Source organism: Oncorhynchus clarkii, chromosome 33 (assembly GCF_045791955.1).
Source record: "Oncorhynchus clarkii lewisi isolate Uvic-CL-2024 chromosome 33, UVic_Ocla_1.0, whole genome shotgun sequence".
NCBI lineage: Eukaryota > Metazoa > Chordata > Actinopteri > Salmoniformes > Salmonidae > Oncorhynchus > Oncorhynchus clarkii.
The window spans coordinates 10405375-10430955 of record NC_092179.1 but is presented as its reverse complement, the minus strand read 5'-3'; the positions used below and the strand labels follow the sequence as shown (position 1 = coordinate 10430955).

The 25581-nt window shown below is 47.7% G+C and overlaps 1 protein-coding gene across 3 annotated transcripts in view; it reads left to right on the top strand.

Moving 5' to 3' along the window:
* LOC139392512 (putative adenosylhomocysteinase 3) overlaps window positions 1–25581 on the top strand; it is a 47724-nt gene that overhangs the window by 12380 nt on the left and 9763 nt on the right. For 2 of the 3 annotated variants that reach the window (XM_071140528.1, XM_071140527.1), the window contains exons 2-12: window positions 17228–17336; window positions 19281–19424; window positions 20700–20800; window positions 21021–21123; window positions 21227–21321; window positions 21444–21550; window positions 21784–21900; window positions 22028–22091; window positions 23048–23136; window positions 23234–23304; window positions 25309–25403. In XM_071140528.1, the coding sequence (XP_070996629.1) occupies window positions 17228–17336; window positions 19281–19424; window positions 20700–20800; window positions 21021–21123; window positions 21227–21321; window positions 21444–21550; window positions 21784–21900; window positions 22028–22091; window positions 23048–23136; window positions 23234–23304; window positions 25309–25403 (1095 nt within the window). Of the gene's footprint in view, window positions 1–15661; window positions 15760–17227; window positions 17337–19280; window positions 19425–20699; window positions 20801–21020; window positions 21124–21226; window positions 21322–21443; window positions 21551–21783; window positions 21901–22027; window positions 22092–23047; window positions 23137–23233; window positions 23305–25308; window positions 25404–25581 lie in introns of those variants that run through there. The other variant, XM_071140529.1, reaches the window with a different exon arrangement.

The following is a 25581-nucleotide window of genomic DNA, read 5'->3' as shown; positions in this document are numbered from 1 at the left end:
GTATGTACATTTCTGACCCACTGGAATTTTGGATACAGTGAAATAATCTGTCTGTAAACAATTGTTAGAAAAATTACTTGTCATGCACAAAGTAGATGTCCTTACCGACTTGCCAAAACTATAGTTTGTTAACAAGAAATTTGTGGAGTGGTTGAAAAACGAGTTTTAATGACTCCAACCTAAGTGTATGTAAACTTCTGACTTCAACTGTAGATAGGCACGCCTTATCCTGTCTGGTTTAGCATCCTAGATAAAGCAAAAATATATTTTGCTCATATGATTTGAAAAACGAATCATCAGGTGTAGGCAGCTCCATAAGTAAGTGAGTAAACTGAGAAATGACTAAGGATTTAATCAGGGTAATTTTCCCATAAATAGACAGGTATTTACCTCCATGGTTGCAGGATCTTGTCTATTTTCACAAGTTTTCTATTGAAATTCATTGTGGAGAGCTTATTTTCTATATTTCGTGATATGAATACCAAGCATGCCTACTTCACCATCAGCGCATTTTATAGGTAAACTGCAGGGTAATTTAAAAGTTGAATTTTTTATTTTTTAAAGCTCCACTGCGTAATATTGTACACGTATCATAATTAGGTTTTTAGTCCAGAAAAGTTAGCTAGATCTTCAATGAGACATTGCAGGGATCTAGCTTTGCCCGGACTTAATACACAACTTGAGTCATCGGCACACATGGACACCTGTTTGCTTTTAAGCCTTGGTTCTCATATCCTCTAATGTTGTTATTGGATCTGATTTTTAATAGCTATCTCCTGGAACTAGTTTGTTTTATGTACATCAGTCAAACCACTAGGAAAGACATCACTCGAGGGCTTTCCTATTTCAGCCGTTTGTGTTAGCTGGCAAGCACCAGTTTCCCACCAACACATTTTATCTTTTGTCCGCCACACGCAGCAGGACAACTCGCATTTGATCACCAGTGCAGATATATTTTCCCAAAATAGATATCGTAACGATATGAATGTCTAGCGTTTGTGTTTCTCAGCCTGCCTTGGACACTCAGTAGGGATGTGAGTGTGTTTTTGGCATGGTGCCCAATCAGTGCACTCGAGTCTCCGACTGATTATCGCAGTGGTTGTTAATGTTTTCTCACGCACTCGTTCACTCACGCTGTGTTCACCTGACGTCACGCCACTCTCTCGATGCCTCAGTTTTCCGCTGTAGGCAAACAATAGTGTGAACCAAACCAAACAAAGATGTTTCTGCTGACTTACCGCACTTCCCGTGGGTTGATAGTCATTGTGTGCTGGAAAGGTGTTAATTCACTCTCCCTTACAATGTAATTACGGCACAATACTGGAGTGCTACTGCACCTTCCGTTGCCTTCATCTGTGGTGTTGTGATTTATTACCAGGGAAATTGGCTGTTCGCACCACGGCTAGATAATAATCTCTCTGCTAGACTCCAGACCCTGAATGGACTCGGCTCACGTGTTTTGTCATTTTTCTCTCACACAAATAAGCTTTGGAAATGAAAAATGTAGGCTAGCTACTCCAAATTAGTCCGAGACACACACACACACACACACACACACACACACACACACACACACACACAAGGACAGAGGATATTTAGAGCGCATTACAGCTCGATCTGGCCTGGGATATCTCTGTGCTGCAGCCAGGCACACATTCTCACAAAGGTGTCAGGTGCTTGTGTGGCCTTGTGTCAGCGTCTGGGGTTCCACCTTCAGACCCTCTCCCTTCCTGTCGTCACTTTGTACTGTAGCCCCGGAGGGTGTGTTCCGTCAGGTGAAACGCTCAGAGCGTCCCAGGTAGAAATGTAACCGATGGAGCTTCTGAAGTTCCACAGCCCCGGTAAGTGTACTGAGAATATTCTGACAGTTATACGTTAGCTAACCATTAGCTGAAGAAGGTAAACATTTTGAATGGTGACGTTGAAGAGTAGGACGATGAAGAACCAGTGAAGGGGGGCTAGGTGGCGTCAGAGTGCTGAGTGTTCATCGGAAAGACCCCAGACAGTACATCTCTCTGACAAAGGCCTCCCCACAGGGAAGGAATTTCGTTCAGACTCTGACACCAGGCCCCTGTACAAAGAGCCAGCATTGTATTCAAAAAGTGTGGCATCACAAAAGGCCCCCCTCACAAAGGAAAAAGCACTGTTCTGTCTGCCCGGTTTCCTCCCCGCCAGAGCTAAAAAGGCACGAACAGCGGTAGGCTAATCCTGCACTGGGAAAGTCCATTCCCGTGGCGAAGGGGTAGAGGACTCCTATGAGCTGGATTAGCCTGACTACAATCACCTCTGCATTGCGTTCAACCTGCAGCCTCTGTTGCACTGGCTTTGACTATTGGCATCTGTTGGGTTGTAATACATGAATCCTGACGCCTCACAGCTGTTGTGGCAGGTAGCCTAGCGGTTAAGAGCATTGGGCCAGTAGCCAAATGGTCGCTGGTTCGAATCCTGAGCCGGCAAGCTGGAAAAATTTGCCAAATCTGCAAGGCAGTTAACCCCCAACAAAAAATGCTTCCTGGGACATGGCCGTCTTTTTAAGGCAACCCCCCCGGCACCTCTTTGATTCGGAGGGGTTGGGTTAAATGTGGAAGACACAATTCGGGTTGAATGCATTCAGTTGTGCAACAGACTAGATTTCCCCCTTCATAAACAACCGGTGTAGACTAAAGTCCATGTGCAGGTAGATATGTAAATGTAGCCTAGGTAGGGGTAAAGTGACTAGGCAACAGGATAGATAATACACACGCTAGCAGAGAGAACAGTCAGTGGCTGGATTCTTAGGCAGTTTTTAGGGCCTTCCTCTGACACCGCCTGCTTCCTTTGACACCGCCTGCTTCCACTGACCACCGCCTGTTTTTTTCGGCCCAGATTACACAACCACTGACTTTTGCGAGGGAAGCCACATTACGGTCAGGCTGACAAATGCATGAGCAGACATTTTGTAATTTTTTTCAGAGGGAGCAGATGGTTGGACTCCACGGTCGCAGTTAAACCGTGCCGACTCAGAATAGCATGACCCTAAAAATGACTTAACCGCCCTCAGTGTGTTTTATGTAATTGTACATTTCCATTGAGACAATGCTATTTTCAGAACACTTCTTACAAACATATAATTCCACAATCCCCAGCTCCCCCTCCCTTGCTTTGTTGTGGGAGGAACTAATCTGTATATGTTTTTTTCTATCACTCAGGTTTAGGCTAGATACAGGCCTAGCCACCTGTTGCTTTTTCTGCAAATGTCACTGACCCCTAGACGTTGAGTATTGTTTTTTTTGTGTGTTTTTTTTATATATATTTTTTTAGCTAAAACGCCTAAATCCTTAAAAGCTTTATTCACAAAAAAGCATAAATGCAGTATTTATCCGGCTGCATTAATAGACACTCAGCTAATGAAGGGAGAGGCCGCATCAATGAGTGTGTGGCTGGGATTTGGGGAACGGGGCAATCTAGTATATTGATCGTGTTTCTCTGACCAGGGAAATTATGGAAGAGCACCAGATCCCATTATCAATTGTCATTGAGATTGGTTGGGGGTATCGCTGTCAGTGGACGTTTGGTTAGACTGATTGGATTCTCAAAACGACCCCGAGGGATTGGGACAGTGACCTTTTTGTCTAAGTGACACAGGACCCTCCAGCAGTTGAGTTGGAACATTGTTCTCATGATGTTTTGTGTTTATCATATCAATTGATAGACTTTTAGAGCGTTGGCAATATGCGTGCGGCTATGGGAAAGCCCCCTTTTGCAGCGATCGAGTCTCACTCAAACGTATATCTGCTCCTGAATGTAGCAGGCAGCCACATGTAATCCCTGCCTTGGCTTTCCCTGCTTGGTCTTTCAGAGACTCAGATGCTTATCGTCAGTGTCTCCGAGTCCGTTTTCATGGCGACATGTTGAAATGGGTGAAACGAAGCCAGCTGCTGGTGATTAGAGCAGTTGTCTGTGCTTCATGTGCTAAAGGATGCGTTTCTGAATGTGTCTTAATTGTCCTTTATTTATGGGGACACTTGTCTGTGAGTATGAATCAGCTGGGCACCGCTTTTGTTTTTTCTTACGTCACACCCCCGAGGGTGCACTCTCCTCGGACTCGCGTCGCCAGCCTCCTCAGCAGCCATTGGAAGAGCGCACGAGACACTTCTCTGCATCATCACTGTGTGTGTGTGTGCATGGTTCAGTGTGCGTAGACTACCCTCTTCTAATCTGTCATTGATGGGGATGATCCTGTTGGATCTCTCGTTTTCCACCATTCATCCAATGGATTACTGCTCAGAGTTTGGTGAATGGATGAAATGTGGCCAGTGATTCCCGCGCAGCAGCGCAAGCCAAGTTGACGTTGGCATGGAGGTTTCGAGCAGCCCCGAACTCCAGAAATCAGAGTGAACTTAAATGTACGGGTGCTGCAGTGCCAGACTGCAGTGCCAGACTCTCACAGAAGAAATAGAATGATTAACTGTATGGGTGTCTGATATGCTGATAAGTGCAGAAAACCAGACCCTCCCGACCAGCTGTCCCAAACGCCAAAATTAGCCCCTAGTAGACACTCGGTTGAATCTTCTCCTGAACCTCCAAAACTCAACCCCCCCCCCAAAACAAAGTCTAAATAGTGTTAGGCCTGCAAATGTCAATTGTAGTAAGCAATGTATTTGCCTTTTTTTATTTGAAGTGAGAACCATATTTGAAAGGTAAGTAAAGTGTAAAAGACAGATACACTGTTTTCATTTTGTGGCTGCAAGCATATCTTGTTTTTTCTTGTGAGGATTTTCCACTCAAACATTTATTTTCAGAGCTAGGCCTGCTATGCTTTTGATATTTCTGTTGTTAACAAATCTGTTCACTCAGCCCCACATCTAGTCTCTCTAAATAGCACACCATGTACTTTTTTTGTTGTAATTTGTATCTCGTCTCAGTATAATCAGGGGGCACGTTGTCCTGCGTTATCTGGGTCTGTTTTGATCCAGTCGTCCTCTAATGGAGTGCTGCTCCGTGACAGCAGGGCTGGATAAAGTGGGCAGACTGCTGCGTGGCCTGGCCTCTCGCTCGTCTGTCGTGTTAGGCGAGACGTGGCTGGCGGAAGGGAGTGAATGAGGGGAAGGAGTGTGTGAATGAGTGTATATGAGGCCGTGTTAGTGGGCGAGCTCCAAGAACAGCCTCTTCGATTGCTCTGAAGGTTCTGTAGCGCAAAGGAGGGCTGCTGCTTTTTAGGTAAGCACCAGGGAATGACGTACGTGGAAACACAAAGCACTTTGGGTAAGCAGTATCCTTGAGCCTCAGCTTATTATTCTGACTAAAATAAAAATTAGATATAGGACGTGTTCCTCCTCTCAGCGATCCGTGAATAGTTGCTGCTTACCCCGCAGACTCGTAGAAATTCTACATATTCTATATTCTCTTTCTTATTACCCGTTGGAGATCCATATTGTTAGAACAATGTCACATTCTAAGAACTTCCTCTTGTAAGGGGTAAGCAGTGTTTTCCCCTCCCGGAGAGGAGGGGGAGCAGGCAGTGTGTGGGTGTTCTCTGCCCTGTCACCCTGGCCAGCTGGTCCCAAAGGGGAGCTTTGTTTCTCCCTCAATTACACTCCTAAAAAGGACTCCGGTCTGAGACTAAGTTGTTGACATGGCCCGTGCTCTGCTCTTGTCCTGTTAAGCCTAGACTAGCTTATAGAAAGTAGTCTTTTCAGGATCGCTGAGTAGGCTATTCAATACCAGGTCTCTATGGAGTAGTCTGTGGTGCCCTGTTCCTCCGTTTTCCCCGTTTGCTGACAGACATTAACCTCGCTGTCACAAATGTTGCCAGCCAGTGATTGGTTTGGTGCCTGCCCTGTCTTGCCAGTGATATGGCTTGGCGGATGGAAACATGAGATGTTGACACAAAGTGGAGTGTGTCTGTTATAATTGGAGTCATACCATTTAGTAGTGTCAGACCTCACCGCTGCAGTCGACACGTGAGATGTGCTCTTTTTTTCTCCTGACCACCATTTCATCTTTTCTCCATTTTTTTATATCCCTGACCCCGATCTTTCGCCAGACCATTTGTTTATGTTAAGCATTTAGAACCGGAATTCATCAAATGGGACCTTCAATCTCTGTGCTGTCGAAGGCTGCCACCACCATGTGACAGTGACCTGATTTTTAAAAAATGTTTTTTTTTCTATTTTTGTTATTTTTCTATCTCGGCTAACAGCAAAGCATCTGACTCCTGGACGGTCTGTTCCCAGAACTTGTTCCCATGTGAGGACAGTTGGAGTGAGGTCTGAGAGGGTAGCCAGCTCCCCTGTGAGGAGAGTTGGAGTGAGGTCTGAGAGGGTAGCCAGCTCCCCTGTGAGGAGAGTTGGAGTGAGGTCTGAGAGGGTAGCCAGCTCCCCTGTGAGGAGAGTTGGAGTGAGGTCTGAGAGGGTAGCCAGCTCCCCTGTGAGGAGAGTTGGAGTGAGGTCTGAGAGGATTAACAGCATGTAGTTGCTCCCCTATAGAGACACTTCCATCCTTCCTCTGGCTGACTACTGACAACCTTGCAACAGTTTGCATGTCTCTTTTGCACTGACTGACTCAAGTCAATGAACTATTGGGTGGATGACGATTGCAGGTTTCATGAACCATGGGTCTCTTGAAACACAATTCTAATGGAGACTAACCAGGGTAACTTAACTCTGCAGATTTGTGAGAATCTGTGGAAAAGTGGAGCATGCACAGAGCTGAAGCCTGTATAATTACATCAACTCTGCTCATCATAGAGGGCATCATTTCAACTCAAGTACAGATGGAGATGTACTGTATGACCTTTCAAGGAAAGCCCCAAAGCTATATTTTCCTCTGAGCGTGTCCCTGTGTCCTTCCCATCTCCATTTACTTTGAATAATGGGCATCGTTCAGAGAAACAGTGTGCAAGATCTCACGTCCTCAAGCCGGGGTGAGGCCCGTGTCATGACTGGATCATCAGACTTGTTGGATGCGCACATTGTGCCAGCTGCTGAATCCCACGTACAACTTTGAGGAAGAAAACAGAAGGTTCCCGGAATGAGTTGACACAGACTAGTTTGATCAGGTTTGTGCTGTGGTTCTCTAACCACAACACCCACCGCCGATAAGGCTCTGAAAGAGTCTGCAGCAGTAGGTTGGTGAGATGTTCGTCTTGAAGGAAACTCAGTAACTTGTAGTTAATGGGTATATTCCTGGGGGATGTAGCATCATGGTTAGTTTTGACCAGTATCAGCTAAAATGGGCAGGACGAGGCAGATTGGCTCAATCGTTTTGAAGACTGTTCTGATGAGAACAATGGGACACTCATGCCAGGCTGTCCTCAGCCCACCCTGCCAAGACTCTCCTCAACTGTGCCAGAGAGGCTTATGGTGTCGACAATCTCTTCTCAGTAGTCCTAATTCTCTCACCCTTCGTTACCTTCCGCAGTCTTATTTTACACGTACTAATACTAGGTTAACCCATACTAGGTTAACCCATACTAGGATAACCCATGTCCTAAAGACCGATTTTTGGGATCTCTTAAAACCAAAGCACAGCTCAATCAGATACTTCCTCTTATAGCCCAGTTAAGACTGGGTTGGTTTTATTTGTTAGTCCCCCACCATCCACATTGTAGCAGTCCAGGCTCCAACCCCTGTCGCTGCTGCTCAGTGCACACACACAGGGCCTGCTCTAGATGTGTCTCTGTACAGCTCAAGGGTCACAATGGAGTATGCACACTTCACATGCATGGATCACACACACACACACACACACACACACACACACACACACGCTCCCTCCCCTGGAATCAAAGACAATAAGCCTTCTCTCTGTCTCTCACTCCCCTCTACTGTATCTTCCATGAATGTTCCTCTGCTGTAAAGAACTGACCTGTGAGCTCTCTGAGAGGATAAGTACTCTGTAGGAATGGCCTGTCCTGTCTGCTCCTGTTGGCATGGCCCAAGGCCTGGCTGTGCCATGTCGTCATAGAGACCGATCAGTCCATGTCATCTCTCTCAAGGACGTGTCACCGTCCGCGGCGGCCCATTGGAGTGTCCTCTGTTTACTTAACACTCTGTTAGGGAGTTTCCCCTTCCCTTTAGCTTGTCAACTGACTTCACCTTCGTGTCTCCGAAGCGGAAAAACCCCACCACATCAAAGTCCACTCAGTTCAGATCGATCCCGCGCTCTGTTCTGGTCATTTTCATTGCCTCAATGTTTGAAAGATCAAACTTCTTCACCGAGGGTGGTAACTGGGGTTTTTGTCTTCCCGTGTTTGTTAAGCTTGGCAACGTGATATGGAGGGGGATATTGGCAGAGGGATGTTGGGAGATATTTTAAATGCCTCACTCCTTAAAATAATAGATCAATGACAGCGTCTTAGGATCTGGTCCGTTTCAGTGGGCCGAGTCGTCATGCAGTCAATCATTACATTGCAGGCGCCTCTTCTCAAAAGTGTTTTGAGAAGCGATGTGAATGAATCTGTTCTATAATCCAACTCCAGCCCCCAACACACTCTGCAGATCAGTGTCTAAGCAGTGAGCAGCCAGCCCATCTCATGTCTGCCAATGTGGGGTAGGCTAGTTCCCAGGCTCCTGTTACCTGCTCCTCCGTGTTCAAACCCCCCCCCCCCCCCCCCGGGCAGCACGTTGTACTGACTCAATCATATTATATTGCATGTCATGCCAGTGTGGGCTCCACATGCAGGCTTATCATTTTCATCTGCCCAAAATGATTGGTGCGTTATTGATATCAATGCTTCCCGGGGGCATTGTTTTGTGGTACCTCTCTCTGAATGCATAGTTAGTTCTGGTCGTGGATGAGTAAAGGAGACTGGAAGTGAACTTAGCCGGACTGGTGTTTGCCCACTGAATACAGTCCTTCGTTGTGGAGTGGAGAAGACGCCATGAGGAAAGTCTTGTGGACTGGGAAAGAGGAGAGCGAGAACGGAGGCAGAGCGATTCCACACGCAGGTCTGGGGATTTGGCCAAACGGTACCTTGCATCTCCTTCCGATGTCGAGGAAAAACATTTTCTTTAATGAAAAAGGGATGACGCAATGTGTAGTAAAGACAAGGTTGGCTAACCTAAATTGTAGCTGAAGAATTGTCTATAGATAATACCTAGGTATTGGTGGGAACCAGAAACAGAATCTGTAGTTTTTTTTCTCTCGGTTTTTTTGGACAGGGAGTCATGCTTTCACATCAATATACATACAGCGGGGCAAAAAAGTATTTCGTCAGCCACCAATTGTGCAAGTTCTCCCACTTAAAAAGATGAGAGGCCTGTAATTTCCATCATAGGTACACTTCAACTATGACAGACAAAATGAGGGGGAAAAATCCAGAAATGCACATTGTAGGATTTTTAATGAATTTATTTGCAAATTATGGTGGAAAATAAGTATTTGGTCACCTACAAACAAGTAAGATTTCTGGCTCTCACAGACCTGTAACTTCTTCTTTAAGAGGCTCCTCTGTCCTCCACTCGTTACCTGTATTAATGGCACCTGTTTGAACTTGTTATCAGTATAAAAGACACCTGTCCAGAACCCCAGTCACACTCCAAACTCCACTATGGCCAAGACCAAAGAGCTGTCAAAGGACACCAGAAACAAAATTGTAGACCTGCACCAGGCTGGGAAGACTGAATCTGCAATAGGTAAGCAGCTTGGTTTGAAGAAATCAACTGTGGGAGCAATTATTAGGAAATGGAAGACATACAAGACCACTGATAATCTCCCTCGATCTGGGGCTCCACACAAGATCTCACCCCGTGGGGTCAAAATGATCACAAGAACGGTGAGCAAAAATCCCAGAACCACACGGGGGGACCTAGTGAATGATATGCAGAGAGCTGGGACCAAAGTAACAAAGCCTACCATCAGTAACACACTACGCCGCCAGGGACTCAAATCCTGCAAATCTAATTTTGTCTGTCATAGTTGAAGTGTACCTATGATGAAAATTACAGGCCTCTCTCATCTTTTTAAGTGGGAGAACTTGCACAATTGGTGGCTGACTAAATACTTTTTTGCCCCACTGTACACTGTACTCATCAATATACACATCAATATACCTATCAATACACAAAAAGCAAAACACAGTCTCTTAGAAACCAGTAAAAGGTACTCAGTCAGCGTTGTTGAATTTCCCCAGAGGCACCAATTCAATGGTGTGAAAAGCAAATCAATGAATGTGCCAATACAAGGCATTTCTTAACATTGTGCAAATATTTCCCCTCAACATGTCCTGGCCTCCCTTTATTGCTTCAAGGGGTTTGTGTCTCTTTCCTGGTCTGATCCAGCTGATGTGCAGTCATGCCTGAGACTCCTCTTCTCCCCATCCAGCTATGAGCCCTCCAGCCAGAGTAGAGCACAGTCTGTAGCTACTGTTGGCAGCACAAAGAGTGCACAGAGTTCAAACGCCTCTCACACATCCTCCAACTGATATACAGAGTGTTTCAACAGGCTGGTGTCGTAATACGTATTCTTATAGTGCATTTATCTTGGACTCACTCTTTCTCTACCTCCCCCCTATTTCTTTTCATTTTTCACTTTCTCACTCACCTCCTCCGCCCCCCCCTCAAATGGTTCATTCCTCTTCCTGTCTGGCCATTCATTCTTCCTTGTCCTCGTTCTGTCACATGCTCCTTCTCCCTTTTCTCATAGTCCTCCAACCAACCCAATAATCAATCAGTCAAATTTATTTATATAGCCCTTCTTACATCGGCGGATATCTCAAAGTGCTGTACAGAAACCCAGCCTAAAACCCCAAACGGCAAGCAATGCAGGTGTAGAAGCACGAAGGCTAGGAAAAACTCCCTAGAAGGACCAGAACCCAGGAAGAAACCCTAGAGAGGAACCAGGCTATGTGGGGTGGCCAGTCCTCTTATGGCTGTGCCGGGTGGAGATTATAACGGAACATGGCCAAGATGTTCAAATAGTTCAACAAATGACCTGCATGGTTAAATAATATTAACCACAGTTGTTGTCGAGGGTGCAACAGGTCAGCACCTCAGGAGTAAATGTTAGTTGGCTTTTCATAGCCGATCATTGAGAGTATCTCTACCGCTCCTGCTCTCTCTAGAGAGTTGAAAACAGCAGGTCTGGGCCAGGTAGCACGTCCGGTGAACAGGTCAGGGTCCCATAGCCGCAGGCAGAACAGTTGAAACTGGAGCAGCAGCACGGCCAGGTGGACTCGGGACAGCAAGGAGTCATCAGGCCAGGTAGTCCTGAGGCATGGTCCTAAATTCACACAGGACACCAGATAAGACAGGAGAAGTACTCCAGATATAACAGACTGACCCTAGCCCCCCGACACATAAACTACAGCAGCATAAATACTAGAGGCTGAGACAGGAGGGGTCAGGAGACACTGTGGCCCCATTCGATGATACCCCCTGACAGGGCCAAACAGGCAGGATATAACCCCACCCACTTCATCATCCTCCCAGGCCTGTACTGGTCCCATGTGTCTCCGGCAGCTCCCTCCCTGCCTTGTTTCCATTCTCTCTGTTGAACCATGGACTCTGCCTGGTGTGGATTCTACAGTATCAGATCTGATCACATCTGTGCCTGTTTGTTTTCCTCGTGACTGTAGCGTATTGCTTTGTGCTGTTTGAAGCCTCTCTCCTCGCTGTTCTCCTGGAACTCTTTCCAGAGATTGGCCCCATGGTGGCTGGTTGCTCAGTGGGTATCACTCTGCTCTGTGGCTTTGCCCTGGAACGGCTTACCCTGCAGCCGACCCTAGTGAGGCTGGACCTGGAGCAAACACACATGCCGGCCTCAGGATACTACTATAGTAATATGACTAATATACACTCGGTGGCCAATTTATTAGGTACACATTCACGAAAGTGGTTCGCTCCTACAGACAGTCACGTGGCTGTAGCTTGCTATATAAAACAGGCATTGAGGTATTCAGTTACTGTTCAATTGAACATTAGAATGGGCAAAACAAGTGACCTACGCTACTTTGAGCGAGGTATGATGGTCGGTAGCAGGCGTGCCGGTTCCAGTATCTCAGAAACCGCCGGCCTCCTGGGCTTTTCACGCACGGCAGTGTCTAGGGTTTACCGAGAATGGTGCTACAAACACAACCATCCAGTCAGCAGCAGTCCTGATGGCCAAAACAGCTCGTTGATGAGAGGTCGAAGGAGAATGGTAAGAATGTTGCAAATAATGGCGCAGAACGGCATCTCGGGAAACGCACAACTCGTCGGTCCTTGTCTTGGATGGGCTATTGCAGCAGACGACCACACCGGGTTCCACTCATATCAGCTAAAAACAAGAGGAAGCGGCTCCAGGGGGAACACCATCACCAACACCGGACAATATGAGGAGTGGAAAAACATTGCCTGTTCTGACGAATCCGTTTCTGTTGCGTCATGGTGATGGCAGAGTCAGGATTTGGCGTAAGCAGCATGAGTCCATGGACCCATCCTGCCTGGTGTCAATGGTACAGGCTAGTGGTGGTGTCAATGGTACAGGCTAGTGGTGGTGGTGTTGTAATGGTGTGTGGAGTGTTTTTCTTTCTTCCTTGCACACGTTAGGTCCCTTGATTCCAATTGAGCAATGTTTGAAAGTCACAGCATATCTGAACATTGTTGCTGACCAGGTGCATCCGTTCATTGCTACAGTGGGGTCCGAACCAGTACTAGATGAGTGTATCTGATAAACTGGTGCTGAAAATATACATACATACACACACACACACCTAACCACAATTATAAACCGGGTGGTTCCAGCCCTGAACCCTTATTGGCTGAAACCCGTGGTAAATCAGACCGTATACCATGGGTATGAAAACAGATCTAATTACGTTGGTAACCAGTTCATAATAGCTATAAGTCTTCCTTGGGGGTTTGTCGTATATGGCCAATATACCCCGGCTAAGGGCTCTATCCAGGCACTCCGCATTGCTTCATGCATAAGAACAGCCCGTAGCCATATAGCACACTTCCTCAGGCCTTATTGCATAATGAGAGCTCACCTTTGGTGGTCTTGGCCAGTCAGACATGTTGCACAACTACCAAAAGCCCCCCTTGCCAAGCGAATACACTGCCACCTGGTGACGCGACCTTGCCACTGCAGATACCTCAGTCTGGGCTGAGGGGGCACCTGTCCTCCCCAGACACTGTAAATGTGGCACGGGATGGTCGTTTGGGCCATGTTTGTGCCTGTGATTCTGCCTGGCTGGCTGGCCAACCTCGACCTGGTTCCTCTCTAGGCTATAGTCAACTAGCCATGCCCAGCTCCATTGAGAGGTGACAGTGTGTTGGGTTAGCATCTATTATTTACATCTCATTAGCCTCGCAATCACTGAACATGCATAATGTATGTATTATGTGGCTGTGGTGCTGTGCAGTGCTGCGAGGTTAATGCCTTTAATGCCGACTGCAGTAGGATGCAGGGACAGAGAAGGCTAGTATTCACTACTATGCGGCATTGGTGGTGCGCCACAAGGCTGTGATCTCTGACCTGTCTCATCCTGGATGCGGGATTGGTCCAGCCCAATCCTACTTCCGTCATTACTGGTGGTATAGAAAAGGATTAATCCGATGTATCTGTTTCATGCACTAATATGGACAGTTAGGCCTGGCTATGAGGCATTGCCTTAGCCGCATTGGGGAGAGATCCACACGGTTGCCCTCTTTGTCAGTGATCAAGATGAATGGTCTTCCTCGCTACAGTCAATAATAGTTTCCTGTCATCTGTTTGAACAGCTCCTCCCTCTGCTCTGTGATCTGTGTGTGTCACTCGTCCGCAGGAAATGTAGGCTAACCAGTTTTCTAGAACGGTAGTTCATTCATCATGCTCTGCTGATAATCCAAGCTGTTTCCCCCGCGTTCTCCTGTTCACTACAACGATGGGCACAGCGTTCAGTCTGGTTTAACCGGGTTAGGTAATCCTAGTGCAGGGCCAGAATGCTGCTATAGGGCAGGCAGTTTACCATGTACCCTGCTAGCAGTCTGTGGTCCTCCCCATCCCTCCCTCCCCTGTCTTTCTTGCATAACCTTCATCTCTCACTCACATGTTAGCTAATGCTATGCGTGCAGCTGTGAGCACTGTGCACGCAGGCCTGCCTTTTAATGGCTCTGCGTGGTCAAGCATTCGTCTGAAGTGACCATACAACATTTACTGTGACGCAGCCTCCGCAGACGTCAGGGCTTTCATACTTCTTGTGCTTAGCTGAGCAGAGCTATTGTGGAGGTAGTTGTCAAGGAAGTGAGTTTGTGTTCACACAGCTATACGAAGCCCTCCGCGCTGTTACAACATTTGAGAGGCGTGCGGCGACGCGGTACGGAGATTGATTTGGCCTCTGCGTGCATCCGGAGGCTCCGCAATCACATCACACACCCCCCCCCCCCCGTACGAAGCCGCCAACCAAATTTTCGGATCAAGCGCGAATAGGCTTTTAGAGCGACATATGGTCATTTGAGGAAACGAGTTGATTTGAGTCGCGTAACATCCATTCACATTCTCCGCAATAACAACAGTATAGGTATAGTAGAGGTGGATGGATGTCAGCATTCTGAATGGAGCTCATTCATGATCCTGTGATTGCTCATGCGTTCATTGAATGTACGAACAGTGATCCTGCATGTCAGCCTCCCTTTTTATTCAGGTGCTGACCTAGTCTAACGCCATATTACGAAATGGAAATGATAAAATTGCTGCGTTCTTCGTTCTTGGCACTCTTATCTCCCATTGATAACCAACACAGTTCGCTCTCCTGGAATGTGTCATCAGTCAGCCACTGTGTCTGTTTGCCCAGGTCTAAAGCCTCGATTTATGACTGTTGGATCAATGCCTTGTTTACTGACCCTGGGTCCTCTCCTCCTGCCCTATGAAACCTCTTAGACCTGTGTGTGTGTGTGTGTGTGTGTGTGTCGGCTGTCGAAGAGAAGTTTGCTCCGGACACTCATAAGGTCAGGAGGCACATGTCCAAGCAGTCCGTTTCCGTCACACACTAGCATGACGATCTGGCATAAGGACCAAGTCGGATGGTTTGAAATCAGTTTCCTGATGCCCCTCGTTGACCTTTTGGTTTGAACTTTGATTAAACCATGTGACAGATGAAAATCTTTGGTAAAAAAGTAAGCCAAACCTTTGATGTTATGTGATCTCTCACTGTTGGGCAAGTGGGCATTGGTTGTTGTAAACTGCCACCATAGAGATCCTGTACGTCTATATTTCTTCTAGTCTACAATATTTTCTAGTTCAGCAGCCTTGGTCTCACGCAAACAAAATGGGCCTAATCACTTACACAAAGTCTCTATTGTCTGTCCCAGTGGTGGCAGCCCAGGGTCTCTCCTTGGCAGAACCCACTGTCTTGATCCCTCTGATTCTGAAGTAACACCGCCTGCAATCCTCCTTCCTACCATTTCTCCCTGGGTCCACCGCTCTACTGTGGGTGACCTCAATAGTCCCTCAGCCAAGAGCCATTCAGGGTCACAGAGTTGTTGGCTGTGATAAAGAATCCCCAATCCAATCCAGCCTGTGAACAATTAACAAGTAGAGAGAGAGAGGGGAGAGGAGAGGGAAAAACAAAAGTGGGGAACAATTCTGCATTGTTTCTGAGGCACAGCACATGGGTGACTGTCCGGACCAGTTGGGGCTGGATCGGGGGTAAAGCTGCCTGGTAAAGAGAGGGTATAAATGGACCAGGCCCACAACTGCTAGTTTTCCAGGCCCACCCCCTCTAGTCCAAACACAGTTTCTCACCTCACAGCAGTCCACTGAGTCATGTTGTCGAAGAAGAAGGATGAAGACACTGGAGGTGAACCCAGTAGGAGAAAGGTAAGATGGGAGGAGGAGGATGGATTAGGTTGGGACTTGACAGGCTTCGGTAGAAGATGAATGAAATTCAATCTACTTGTGTGTACAGGTGTTTGTGGATCTCATTGTCTTGGGCCTCATTGCCTGGTGACTTTTCCCACTTGTTTTGCATGTATTTGGTTGGCAGACGCAGACTTGTCCGTGACTTGTCCGTGCACTGTATTGTGGGTGTGTAAGGGAGAAGGAGAGCGAGAGATGTTTGAGGACTGTGTATATACATTTGGTCAGTACCCTGCATGGTTGCTTCTGCAACAGCTAATGTGGATCCAATTAGAAAGCATTACCACCAGCCATGCTTCTCCCTCTGAGCGCAGGGGAAGGAAGCCATGATGAGGGAACCAAGTGGATACTCTTGGAGGGGGGGACGGGACGGCTCTCTATCGTGAGTATGCAAGACCTTTGTCTGCCTCGTGACTCAGAATCAATCTGCCTGGTTGGTGGTGTCACATTCAGATTTCACAACCATGAGTCACTCCCTCTCTCTTTCAGTGGTCACGCCGTAGTTCCTGTATGGAGAGGTGAACAGACGCGTCTCGTACTCTGGATGTGCATCAGACACTCTGGGAGGGGGCTTATTTCAGAGTGACTGTGTCCTGTGTCAGCGTTTTATGCGCGCGCACACACACACACGCACACTCGTTCGACTGTTTACGCTTTGTTGTTGCACTCCGAATGAGAAGCTTGAATGTTTGCGCGCATTGCAGTGTAGTCCAGGTGGTTGGAAAACCAGATAGGATTAAAGACAAATGTTTCTGTTAATGTAGTTAAGGTTTTCTATTATTTTGGTGCTGCAAAAATCCTATTTTTATCTGTGAAATCTCCCGGGCTCATATTTGTGGTGATTTGAACAGATTTATTGTTATCATGGTCACATCATTTTAATCAATTTTTTCTCTCCCATTTAAGTTGTGTCCTCGTTGCCTGTTATATGACACCAGTGAGTAATCCATCAATAGTACCAGCAGCGTATTCCATCCTAACCAAAGCTGCCTCCCTGGCTCTGGCCATGTAGGTCTTACATAATGTGATAAATTGCGATTTTTTTTTTAACCAATGGTTGTTCTCACTGTGAATAGAGTCTCGTGGTGAGCTGACTCGGCTCAATTCAGACCTTAGGGATGAACTGTTGTGCGAAATCAATCACTGGCCCCTGAACCGTGGACACTTGATCCCCCCCCCACGCCCCTTATAGATCTTACAAGAACCTGATGTGGATAAATGTTGGAAACGCTACAAGGCCTTGAGTGCTACGGTTATCTCATTGCTTAGGATATACCCATCTGATACTTCCTTCAGGATACACAGGGGGCCAACAAGGGGAAACGTCTTATCGGGGAAGGAGTTTTTTGTTTTGGACTGGGTGTTGGAGGTTGGAACGTTGGTGCCTGTGTGGGCGTTGTGGTCTCATTCCTCCCATCTCTGCCAGCAGATCCAGTTTGCGGACCAGAAACAAGAGTTCAACAAACGTCCCACCAAAATCGGCCGCCGCTCTCTGTCCCGATCCATCTCCCAGTCCTCCACAGACAGCTACGGCTCAGGTACCGAGAATACACACACACCTGGCATGCGCACCCACATCTGACACACTCACAAGCCCCCACACCCCCTGTGCCTAACTGGAATCACAGCCCAGGTACAGTATGCAGTCTATTCCCCGACAGGTAGGGAGCAGGACTGTTCTCCGTAACGTATAACTGGATTAAGAAGAGACAATGCAGGCCACAGAGAGCTGCTAGTGTTCTCTCTAGTTTCTAATGCTGTGTTCCAGTGAATAATAACTTGCAGACACACACACACACACCAATGTCCTTTTTTCCGGGCAGGCAGGCCAGTGTAAGCTGTTAAAAAATAAATAATAAGTAAGGTTGGGGGTCCATAAAAGACAGGGGGGAGAGAAAGTTAGAGGAGAGGCAACGTTCCCACGATACTAGTAGTCATGGTCACCTGGTTGTCCCACTCCTGGTTGTTCCCAGGGCTCCTGGAGGCCCCTTTTCAAGAGAGAGGGAGAAAAAAAGGAAGAGGGAGGGAGGGAGAAAGAGAGAGGAGAGGTGACATTTCCACTGACGCGTTGGGAATGGCTCTGTAGTAGAACGAGGAGGGGCCTGTCTGTCCTGCGTGTCATGAAAAGGGTGTGACCCTTGCTTTACAACCAGAGTTAATCTGGTAGGGAGACATGTTTGTCAGGAGAGAAGTGTGAAATGCCACGTCCCTGGTGTGACTGTGGCCTCTCATTCTGCCACTTGTGAAGAGATGTCACTCTCAGCCTACCTGGCTGTCCCTCGTCTTTTTGAATGTCACGCACAGACACTCACCGTCCGCTTCGACCCAAGTGCCTCAAAAGTCCTCTCTCCCTCCTTTCTTCTTTGTCCTCTCGCTGTACCTCATTGCATTCTGTCCCCCCCCCCACTCTCACCCCTTTCTCTTTCTCTCTTCCGCTCTCCCTCTCTTTCCTGATCCCCTGTACTGTAATCCTCAACTCTGTGGTTGCTGTAACTATTCCCACAGAAAGAAAGAGTGAACAGAGCCAGAGTCCCGACTGTTCCCACTGACCCTTCTCTCTCATTCCTCTCTTTCTCTCTCACGTGCTCTCTATCCCAGCCTTATTGTCCCAGCCGCACGCACACGGTGAGAGAGCTGTAATTCGGCTTAAGGCGTCCGCATGCTTCCCATCCGAAGCAGTTCGTAGATATATTATGATGTTTTGTATTGGTCTTCAGCATTGTTTTTTTTTGTGTGTGTGTTTTTTTTTCTCGGTTGTTCGCGCGCACATTTTTTTTCTCGAGCCACGCTGGCGTCCGGTAGCCGACGTCTACGGCCCTTCGTCGGTGATTGCTCAACCGTAGGGATTCTTCAATTAAGTGTTTGCGGTCATTCGACGAGATACGACTCGTTTTCATGCACATTTTTGCACTTGAAAAATAGTGCATTTAACCAAAAGTTCATGTCAACTTGCGTGACTAAGATCTCCTCGGCAAAAAGACGTCAAAATGAATGACCGATTTCTTGAATCATCTTAGACTAATTCAGACTATTTTGAGGAAGTGTACACTGGCTACGGCGTCTCAAGATGGACAAACAGTACCATTGCCGCTATATTTCTTGTTTTTCAAGACTAGGTCTTTTAAGGGAGCATGCGAGGCATAGATGTTCACTTCACCTAGCCAAGTTCTGCTAGGATCAAACCGTACCGAGCATGTAGACGGCCATGCTGTGCAGGTGTATTCTGCCCTGGGGCTCAGTCCCCAGATGTAGCTCATAATGTGAGCTATGCAGTTGTTTTGGACGTCAGATTAGATTGTGGCCTAGTGTATGGTCATGTTACGTGTGTTGTTAGTTTAACGTCTATATCCCGAGGACGTGGTGAGTGTGTGGGTGTGTGTGCAGCTCGTGTGCTGCTGTTGACTGTGCGTAGACGTGTTGTCGCGCCCTCTCCTCTGACCCCTCTCCTCTGACCCCTCTCCTCTGACCCCTCTCTCTTTTAGCTGCGTCGTACACAGACAGCTCTGACGATGAGACTTCTCCTCGGGACAAGCAGCAGAAGAACTCCAAGGGCAACGGAGACTTCTGCATCAAGAACATCAAGCAGGCCGACTTCGGACGCCGGGAGATCGAGATCGCTGAGCAAGGTGGGCTAGGAATGATGTGTGGCAAGGTGGGCTAGGGATGATGTGTGGCAAGGTGGGCTAGGAATGATGTGTGGCAAGGTGGGCTAGGGATGATGTGTGGCAAGGTGGGCTAGGAATGATGTTTGGCAAGGTGGGCTAGGGACGATGTGTGGCAAGGTGGGCTAGGGACAATGTGTGGCAAGGTGGGCTAGGGACGATGTGTGGCAAGGTGGGCTAGGGACGATGTGTGGCAAGGTGGGCTAGGGATGATGTGTGGCAAGGTGGGCTAGGAATGATGTGTGGCAAGGTGGGCTAGGAATGATGTGTGGCAAGGTGGGCTAGGGATGATGTGTGGCAAGGTGGGCTAGGGATGAGATGTGTGGCAAGGTGGGCTAGGGACGAGATGTGTGGCAAGGTGGGCTAGGGACGAGATGTGTGGCAAGGTGGGCTAGGGACGAGATGTGTGCCAAGGTGGGCTAGGGACGAGATGTGTGCCAAGGTGGGCTAGGGACGAGATGTGTGCCAAGGTGGGCTAGGGACGAGATGTGTGCCAAGGTGGGCTAGGGACGAGATGTGTGGCAAGGTGGGCTAGGGACGAGATGTGTGGCAAGGTGGGCTAGGGACGAGATGTGTGGCAAGGTGGGCTAGGGACGAGATGTGTGGCAAGGTGGGCTAGGGACGAGATGTGTGCGTGAGAGACCGAGCGAGAGAGACTGTGATTCTCTGGTGTGAGAGCGTGTGTGATTGTGCGTCTGTGTTGGATGTGTGTGTGTGCCATGCTGACGGCCCATCTCCTCCAGGGCCGTGTGCTCAGTGGCCGTATGTTCCCAGCCTGTGAGATCAACAGCAAGGGGGGGGGGGGGGGCTGCATTGCTCTGACTCTGTCTGTACAACTGACCCCAGACAGCCCTAACGCGGTCTGTACTGCGGGCTACAGCACTTTCAACTTTTATAAGTCGCTATACAGCTGACCTCTCAGCCCTAGCTCGGTAGGCCGTATCACACACGGCCCGAGCTCTGAACGTCTAGGTGACAGGGCAACGGGCAACAGAAACCAGAGGGAAAAGATTCCACCATCTGGGAGTGTTCCCAAAGCACGTTTGCCAGATAACTTTGATTAACCATTTATTTTTAAAGAATTATAAAGATTTTTTTTTTTTTTTTGCATTTTAAAGATTCTACAGAGAGGAATGCCTTTTTTTTAAGTTTTGAAATGGGACCAATGGTTTTGTAGTAATGTTGTTGTAACGTTGGGTCTAAAATAACCCTCCTCACACCCTTGTCTCCTCCTCACAGAGATGCCAGCCCTCATGGCCCTGAGGAAGAGAGCCCAGGGAGAGAAGCCTCTGGCTGGAGCCAAAGTAGTGGGCTGCACCCACATCACAGCTCAAACAGCCGTGAGTTACACGCGCACACGCACGCCACCATCCACCGCTCAGTCCACTTGTGAGTCTGCAGCTTCTGCTCAGAAAACCACGACTCGCAGGTATACTGAATGTTACTCGTCTTAAGCCAGCTGTACACTTCTTTCAGAGGCAGGACTTTGCTTTGAACACGAACGTCTCCGTTGTCTGTATCCTACCTGAACGCGCGGTCTGGTCTGTGTGTGTCGCGCAGGTGTTGATGGAGACACTGACTGCCCTGGGGGCTCAGTGCAGGTGGGCTGCCTGTAACATCTACTCCACTCAGAACGAGGTGGCGGCAGCTCTGGCCGAGGGCGGTGAGTGTGAACCGGGCCGCTTCGTTTGAGCGTCTTTCTGTTTCACGACCGCTGGCTCTCTCAGTGCCCATCATATATCTCTCTCTCTCTCTCTCTCTCTCAGGGTTCTCTGTGTTCGCGTGGAAGGGCGAGTCGGAGGATGACTTCTGGTGGTGCATCGACCGCTGCGTCAACCTGGAGGGCTGGCAGCCCAACATGGTACGTGTCTGTCCCCCCGTCAAACGCCGTCTCTCAGTAGCAGACTTTTGTTGCGGTGTGAATGGCGTCGTCGTTTATCCCGATCAGTCAGAAAGACACGCGTTGTGTCCCCCCTGTTCCAGATCCTGGATGACGGCGGAGACCTGACCCACTGGATCTATAAGAAATACCCCAACATGTTCAAGAAGATCAAAGGCATCGTGGAGGAGAGCGTCACTGGAGTACACCGGTGGGTGGATCACTGCTCGCACGCGACTTCATTATACGTTGACTCATTGTCTAGACTGAAGAGAAAAAAAAGAGTTTTTTTTGCCAGTAAGCTTCCCCTTCCGTCAAGGGTTTTGTTTCAAAGTGGGTGGTCTATCTTCTATGGACATGTCTCCATCTAGTGGCCATAACGGGTACTGTCAGTTTTTACTGCTTTATAATGATGCTCCCCTCTTGTTGCTGCTCTCTGTGTAGGCTGTACCAGCTGTCCAAGGCGGGGAAGCTGTGTGTCCCGGCCATGAATGTCAACGACTCTGTGACCAAGCAGAAGTTTGACAACCTCTACTGCTGCAGGGAGTCCATCCTGGACGGGTAGGACAACTCCGGCATGCCCGTTCAAAGCAGAGACACGGCGGAAGATTACTTCGTTCTTGTGGGCGACTTAAACGTTTGTCATGCTAAGTGCTGGTGATTTTGTGTTTCTTCGCTCTCCCCCCAGCCTGAAGAGGACCACTGATGTAATGTTTGGGGGAAAGCAGGTGGTGGTGTGTGGATATGGAGAGGTAAGTCTTGTCTTACCTACTGTGAATTAGTGATGGGGGAAGGGGGGGGGGGCGCATCTATAGTTGCATATCGCTATATTATTTGTGGACGATATTATATTGATATTTGAGTCCCAAGTATCGCTAAAATAATACAATAATGTTTTTCCTACTGTAGGTAGCGTTGGCTGCACCTGCACCAAAACTCTACTGTTTTTCTCCTTTTTAAATGGAGCCAATGTGTTTTCAGCACTTTTATTTCCCTGACTGATCAAAACTAGCTTTCTCACGCTCTCTCGTCTCTCTGCAGCAGACATTTGGTGAGCAATATGTTTGGAACATCATACTGTAATACGTATAGGACCGGCACCTAAGCACCGCGATAACGTTGTGTCATGAGGTGCCTGGAATTTCCCAGCCCTACTGTATATGGTGCACTTCTCATTTTTGAACCCTTATTTTACCAGGTAAGTTGACTGAGAACACGTTCTCATTTACAGCAACCACCTGGGGAAGAGTTACAGGGGAGAGGAGGGGGATGAATGAGCCAATCGGAAGCTGGGGTTGATTAGGTGGCCGTGATGGTCTGAGGGCCAGATTGAGATTTTTATCCAGGACTCCTACTCTTACGATAAATGCCATGGGATGTTTAGTGACCACAGAGAGTCAGGACGCCCGTTTAACGGCTCATCCGGAAGACTGGTCCCTACACAGGGAAATGTCCCCAATGCATCCTACTGGCCTGCCAACTCCACTTCCAGCAGCATCTGGTCTCCCATCCAGCGACCGACCAGGACCAATCCTGCTTAGCTTCAGAGGAAAGCCGGCCGTGGGATGCAGGATGGGATGCTGCTGGCGATCTGAACTCCTTATTATTTCAAAATGGACCACCAGAGGAAACTGTTTACCATCCATGTCTATAGTAGAGCCTCCCTCAGTCCTATACTCATGTGTGTGTTTTATTTGTGTATCCATAGGTGGGGAAGGGCTGCTGTGCTGCTCTCAAGGCCATGGGCTCCATTGTGTACGTCACAGAGATCGACCCCATCTGTGCCTTGCAGGCCTGGTAAGTTCAGCCAATCAGAGCCTGGCACATGTGCTGATCGGCCAATGTCAGCAGGGTGAACGAGGAAGTAACGCGTTTGTTTCCCGTCCCTGTTCAGCATGGATGGCTTCAGACTGGTGAAGCTGAATGAAGTGATCAGACAAGTGGACATTGTCATCACTTGCACAGGTGAACACCTCTCCCTTGTCCCCTCAGTCAGCACTAGATGGCCACGTTGTAAAATCACATTTGTGGTTGAGAACCACTATACCCCCATTCTTTCCAGCATGGGCATAGCAACAACAACCACCTTCTCCCTACTGCTTTACCCGCTTGACTGATTCAGCCTGCACCATTCTATTCACACACACACACACACACACACACGCACGCGCACTCTCTCTCCCCCCCAGCAGTCTAGAGGGTGACTAGGTAGTAGGGTATTGACCAGTGGTCAACAACCGGTCCGTCTCCATCTCCAAGGCATTCCTAGTCACCAAACATTTCTGTAAAAAAAAAAACTATGAGAAATCCTTGCGTTCCTATAAATCATTTTGAGCTGTTGGCGGCAGGTGCACTTGATTCAGCAGACCTAGTGCCGGGAAGGCAAAATTGTTCCCATTCTGTTCCCATTTCATGTGTCTGAAAGTAGAACTCTGCCTACCCAGAAGGCCCAGAGAGCAAATCAAATAGCAAGCGGTAAGCCTATAGGTGCAATCAGATGGCTCAGATCACCGTGTGTCTGCGCAGTTTCCTGGAGCCATAGACTGTAAAAAAAATAAGCCTTTCTAAACTTTTAAACCCATGACTAGAGAGAGACTCAACGAATACAGCAGAGAGCTGTATGTTTGAACTTGTTATTCAACCCTGTCAACACATTTTATGGATTCTAAAAGTTTTGAACATTCTCCCTACTTCCACTCACACTACAACCAGCACTGCAGCTGTTAATGAATGAGTAGCAAAGTGTTCCGATAAGTTTGCGCTGTTATTATTAGCAGCTTGTGTCTTTTTTTTAATGTCGAGGAATATTTCACTTTCTCTGGTCATAGGAGTAACAACATGAATTGGTGCATGAGGCAGATATAATGCAGCGTGACGTTGAGTTGCGTCCTCAGCTGTCCCCTTTTCTCAGAGGAGGGAAAGAGGAGGGACGGTGAGTTGGGTGAGAGGCAGCCTCACCACTGCTCCTTCCCTCCCCTCAGATTGACCATCAGATGCAGGCCGTCAGTCCAGTTCTGTTCCTAACAAGTAGTACAACAAATGATCTATTACCAGTGTGGCCATGCACCTACAATTTGTAAATATCATTTCAAAATGGTCTGAGAAGAACAGCATTGGCAGGGCAATTCAAGAATCGCCGATATGCAGTGATAATGTATTCGCCCTATAGCCTACTCCACAAACCTCATTACTACAGAAATGTTTTCATTGGTTAATGTTGAGTAGGCTTACATTTTGAAGTCATATTTTAATTTTTTTTTTTTTTTTATAATATTGGCTTGCATTTTGACTCAGATGATCAAGTGATCAAGGTTGGTGACCACAAGGTTGGTGACCACAAGGTTGGTGACCACTTGAGACATTACAGAAGTTGTCTCAATCACTCCGACCTGGCAGCCATGTGTGTAGCCAGTCCGTTTGCGCTCCACATGCAGATTGAGTGAAGAGTTCATTGCGACAAACTGCATGCCTCCCTAGTCAATTAAGCATGAAGCCTATTGACAAGCTGCAGTTCCTCATCCACGTTAATTGAAAAGGGACAGACGGCCGTAAACACTCACGCGAGTGTGCATGAGTGTGCACACAAGACACGCACGTGCACACACACTCAGACTTAGTGGTGTGCAATGCAATTTAGACACTAATTCATACAGTAGGTCTATAAGGAGAGTGGATGTGAGGCGCTATTTTGAGTAGATTTATATTTTAAATATTTGTTTTACAATATATATTTTAAATCTAGTACAGGAGATTTATTCCAAGCGTCATTTGTGTAGTGTGTACAGCAACATGATTCCTTTTTGAAGTGATCTAAACATCATTCAGCATGTATCGACCCAGTAAGAGTTATTGGTAGTGTTCACCTCTCTCCTCTGCCCACTTCTGAATTTCTCTGACGTTTCAGTGTACAGTAGTGAACGTGATGAGTGTAAAATTGATGGTATGTTTATGATGTTCCCTCTCCTCCAGGAAATAAGAACGTGGTGGTGAGAGAGTACCTGGACCGTATGAAGAACGGCTGTATCGTCTGTAATATGGGACACTCGAACACCGAGATCGACGTGGTGAGTCAAGTGTGTGTGCGCGAGCGAGTGTGTGTGCATATTGGTGTGGGGGTTTGAATGTACGTGGGTGTGTTATTGGGACTGCGACAGCTTAACTGATCGTGTGGGTGGAAGACACTGCTGTCACCAATGCTTGTCACATTATTGTCACTGTGGGAAGCTGTGATACAACAAACGT